This window comes from Montipora capricornis, chromosome 3 (assembly GCF_036669925.1).
Source record: "Montipora capricornis isolate CH-2021 chromosome 3, ASM3666992v2, whole genome shotgun sequence".
NCBI lineage: Eukaryota > Metazoa > Cnidaria > Anthozoa > Scleractinia > Acroporidae > Montipora > Montipora capricornis.
The window spans coordinates 54,588,759-54,593,758 of NC_090885.1; the positions used below are offsets into that span (position 1 = coordinate 54,588,759).

At 39.8% G+C, this 5,000-nt stretch overlaps 1 protein-coding gene across 1 annotated transcript in view; it reads right to left on the reverse strand.

Moving 5' to 3' along the window:
- Window positions 1–2,794: 2,794 nt before the first annotated feature.
- Window positions 2,795–5,000, reverse strand: part of LOC138041478 (calmodulin-like) — a 4,434-nt gene continuing 2,228 nt past the window's right edge. Inside the window, exon 3 of the mRNA XM_068887229.1 lies at window positions 2,795–3,400. Coding sequence (XP_068743330.1) covers window positions 3,357–3,400 — 44 coding nt within the window. The 3' untranslated portion in view covers window positions 2,795–3,356. The remainder of the gene's footprint in view (window positions 3,401–5,000) is intronic.

Here is a 5,000-nt window from a genome sequence, read left to right on the forward strand (position 1 = left end):
ACGCTATGTATGTTTGAAATTCAGTGTTCTGCGTCAAAAATACAAGATTATGATTGTCTAGCAATAACCCTGAAAACTTAAGGTATGAGAAAACTAGACCCTCCGTGAGGGTAAACTGGGTTGCCTGTGGTACGTGCACCGTTCCAGACAAATTTTTTCAAGTTGGGGGGTCATTAAGAAGTCATACCAGACGAGGCCCTTTGGCTCACAGGTCCTCACACGTTCGTACGACGAAACAGATCTGTCCTTGCGTAATATGTAGCTCTAACAGTGCACGATATTGTTTTGGTATTGTCTATCATTGTAGTGCCATGGTAGAAGTCTTGGGTAAATAGTCTGAGAAGACATGTGGTTACTAGCAAACTACTGAACCCAGAAAGATTGAAGAAAATAAATGGGAAGTGAGAAACATTGGCTTCTGGGCTGACACTATATATAAACTTCTTTTCACCACAAGTTTAAGGACGTTCGCGCCCATTGCTACTGCGCATCTTTTCGCACATGTCACGCACACGTCATGCATCGTAGACCACGCAGGTAAACACGATGCTAAAGGCGCAAAAATTTTCCACAAGAATGGAACATGAAAGTATGTGGCATCATGGGATAGCTGTGGACCCAGGTCTTCTCGGAAATGTCACGCAATGGCGTGACAGTGCGAATAGACAATCGCTTTGAGAACTTCGCAGCGATTTTACTCTCTTGAATGCTCGGTGACCCCCATTTTTCTTCCCTTAGATCACTTCCTTTCTTGATTTTGTCCATTTTAACAAAAAACAAAAAAAATCTGTACGTGAGAAGTTACAAATATTTGGCCTTTTATGCTCTCGCGCGACCGAAGTTTTCTTTCTTAGACTAATATGTATCGTTTTTCAATGTCTATGTTACCTCAGAAAAAGACATCAGCTGCAAAGGTTAATTAAGTTATATTAGTTATGTTGAACTGAGTACGTTTACCTGATCTAAATTTCACTCATGTAGCTTTTTTATTGCTGACAGTTGTAAGCTAAGTTCGTCTTAAAGTAACGCAATCTTCTAAAAATGCACCTCATGATCTCGAAAACGAGCACGGTGACCCCCCATTTTTTTGCCTTTTTGACAAAAGTAGATCATTACCTTTCTGCGTGACAAGTTTAAAAAAATCTGTACGTGGGAACGTCCTTGAGCATCTGACAGCTTTTTAATACCGAAGTCCATGTTGGGCGGGGTTAGTGTTTGGATGGGAGACCAAAATAATATACCCCTCATAAAACAGAAGCATCGGACCGAAAATACTATTAACGCTAACAAATGCGAACTCAGCAAGGTACAGATTTTGTTAGCTTGCTTTATGCAAAAACAAATATTGATGCAAAAGTAAATAAATATTGATACACAGTTTTTAGAAAGTGCAGAAGGAAGTTTCCAGGACGATCGCTCGAGAATAACATATTTACGACATGAAAACAACATTTATTTTGAACCGTGAATATTGAATATAAAAAGTTACGATCAGCTACAAACATTTTGGGGGATTTTTGCATCGTTCAATTTTGTTATTGTAAGTTTTGGCTGCACAAATAAATCGCAAAATCGAAAGTGACATCGCCGGAATTCAGCGGGCGCCGTGATGAAGTTACCGCGGCATGTTTACTCGCCAAACAGTGAAGTATCTGTGTCAAATGATGGCAAGATACCGGGTTTTTGTAAGTTTCTTTTTCTGTCAAGTGTTATAAAGTTTGACAATGAAATGAGCGAAGTCAAAACAAAGATCACAATCGCCCAAGTCTTGTTTGTGCAAAGTCAAAATTTACTCTCCAAGACGCGTACGACGCTATTTATTCTAACCAGGTAATTCCATCATTTTGGAAATAGCAGCTACTTTGTTATTCAACTGCGTCACAATTCTTCACTGATTTTGGGGCTCATTTTGTTGAAACTCAAGCACGCTTCCAACAGGCCAGTAAACCCTTCATGCTTACAGAGCAATCCTAAAAAACTTCTCCCATGTCACATTTCAAACTTAAGCTTGAAAATTCAATACACAACATGATATTATAATTCACAAAGGCAGAAAATACCACAGAATCCTTTTCCAGCGAAAAATTTATTGAAACAAACAACATATTTGCTCTTAGAGGCGAAAACCTCTTCCTATTTCATTGCGTGCGTGAAGACAAGAAACTCGCTCGTGTTAAATTACCATGTACTTCAGGTAAATACAGTCACTTTCATTTCGGCTCGACGGGCGATAGATTGTTGTCGAAGTCCATTACTCGTCGCTTTTAAGATTCCATCGCCTGTACATCCAATTGACTTGCCATTATTGAGCTTCATAAGGGTATATTTTGTTCAAAGATCGACTAAAACGCCATTCGCGTTACATCACTTTCGACGCCATGCCGGTTAAGTTAATCGTTCTACTGTGTCCACCAGAGAAATTCTACGCATTTCCCACTACCCTCTCGATCCTACGAAAATACGCTCAGAAGGCTCTATGCACAAGGCCACCACTTAGCAGGGGAGTGACAGGCAAGACTTTTCCCGACACGGAAAATAAAAAAACCCGCGAAATGAAACCGAGATTCCGACTGGGTTTGGCAACCCAGTAATTATAGGTGAAACGGAGTGATTCAAGGCATAGTTAACGTTTCTTTCCTTGAAGAGGTCCTTTTGCACGAAGCAATTGCATGTCATTGGATAGATGAACATAGTATTATAGTATTATCGTACACCAGTCAGTAGTAAGTCATGATTGTGTTTATTGCAGTTCATAGTTTACACAAGATTTCAAGTTTATATTGAGGGCTTTGAATCAAAGAATTACAACAGGAAAAAGTACGTACATTTTTGTACTTGCATTTCTTAACACTTCATTACTTGTAAATGATTTACGTGATTTACAATATACAGCTTACATAAGATTTCATATTAAATTGACGGCTTTCATTCAGAATTACAACAGGAAAAATATGTACATTTTCACAAACGAGTTTGTATTTCTCAACACTTCAAGTTACTGGTAAATAGTTCCAATATCTTCTTTGCGTACCCTATTAAGCGGTCTGAAAACGTTTGTAGGACGCCTATAACGAGCTAAATCCGGTGGCAATAGCCCTTCTCTCTAGTGGCTGTTAACAGAATAAGTCAACATGGCTGCGAAGAGCCCAAGCTTTCTTTACGTCCTTGCTAAAGGGCTAATATTTTCTTTTGTATGAAAATATTTGGAATTGCTTGTTTTGTACGGTTGGTTCAAGGTCAGTTTTAATTCTGCGCGGGTTGTTTTTCTTTTCCAGCGAGACTTCCAGCAAATATTCCGTCGAAACCACAGACTTGGTTGCTCTTCGCGGAGTTTAGAAACAAAAGAAAACAACTTCTCAGGTAAAACGTCCGCCATGGCATTCCACTAAAGCGAGGAATTCTGCAATAAGCAAGAATAAAGAAAGTACCACTAGTTATGCAACGTTTTCGAAAGGTGAGTGTGTATAATTAGAAATACAAGGGACGAGTAACAACAACAACAACACCTTTATTCGCCTTGTACATACATACACTAATATAGATAGAGTAGGATATTCCATGGTATATCATGTCATAAAAAATACAATGACGAACAGAGTCAATGCGACGTACGCGCAGCGCACAATGGGAAAGTTGGGTGTAATACCGTCGAATAGATAACAGCTTTTCTGTAATCTGATTGGCTGTATTATTTTTATGCCATGGTAGATATTGTGCGGCCTCGGGCAGCATATTCAAGACCTCAGTCATAGTCTTCATTTCACTATAGGAACATTCCAGGTAAATAACATATATGTCTGCCGCTTTGAAAATATGACGCTACAATTACGTCTCGATTTATTTATTATATATTTATAATCGCCGTTAGCTACTCTTTTCTTTTCCCAGGGCCACCCCCATTTGTTCGGGCTTTTTAGTCAAACACCCTAAGGTGAACCCTCTCGACGAAGTCAAGGCACAATAGAGAGTCTCAGGACAGACTAGGATATTATAGGAAATAAACTAAAAACGCACCTGCCCAGTGACTTAAATCCCATTTTACCCCTCTCAGGACCCTCATTCAGACTCCGTCCACGCTACGCCGGAAAAATTTGAAAACGCAGATTTCTGTCTACTGTTACGCCCACTGTCCACACTAATATGTCATGAAAACCAAGCTTTTCGAAAACGCTCTTCAAGCTGGAGTAATTTGAAAATGCCGGCTTTGCATTTTAGTGTAGACGGAAAACATTTTGAAGAAAACGAAGACGTCACGATAATCATGTGATTTCCCTGACGGAGTTTTCCTCAAACAGAAACGCAAAATGACTTATGGCTGTTGCGTTTTTAAATTCCTTCGGTGGAGTGTGGACGGAAAACATTTGTTGCAGAGTAAAAAGGCTGTTTTCAAATTTCTCTGGCGTAGCGGGAACGGGGCCTGAGTATAAACACTGAATAGAGCTGAAACTAGTGACCTTAGGATTGGATCCCAAACACTAGCTTAATGACTAACCCCAAGAGAAACAGTGAGTTTTGTTTCCCCGAGACCCTCAATGTTAGGGGTCGAGGAAAAAATAAAAACTCACAGATTCCCGTGAAGCCAGTCATTTCAAGAGATTTGTATGGAGACGCCATGCTGGCTGGAAACCAACAAAAACATCTGTCACTGAGTTTCCCACACAAGCCTGGGAAACTCAACAAAAATTACAATAGTGCTTTTTCCAATACTGTTCAGATAGCCAAATTCCATGAAATACATCACTTTTTAGCTCTCTCGGCCACCGTGTAAACGTCGCGTCACGCAAAGTTTAAAAATTCAAGGGTTGTCTGTCACAAAAACCAAGAACCCATTGTGTGTGCCATATATCTGTCGTTAAGTAGTACGTCTTTCCATTAGTACTTGATAACGGTTGGACAAACATCTATCGCAGCGAAGCTCAATTTAACAACTTCACAGACTGGAGTTAAGATGAATCAAGGAGGTTCGATTCTTCTGTCAGTGTAGCGGATCTCAAAGAGTA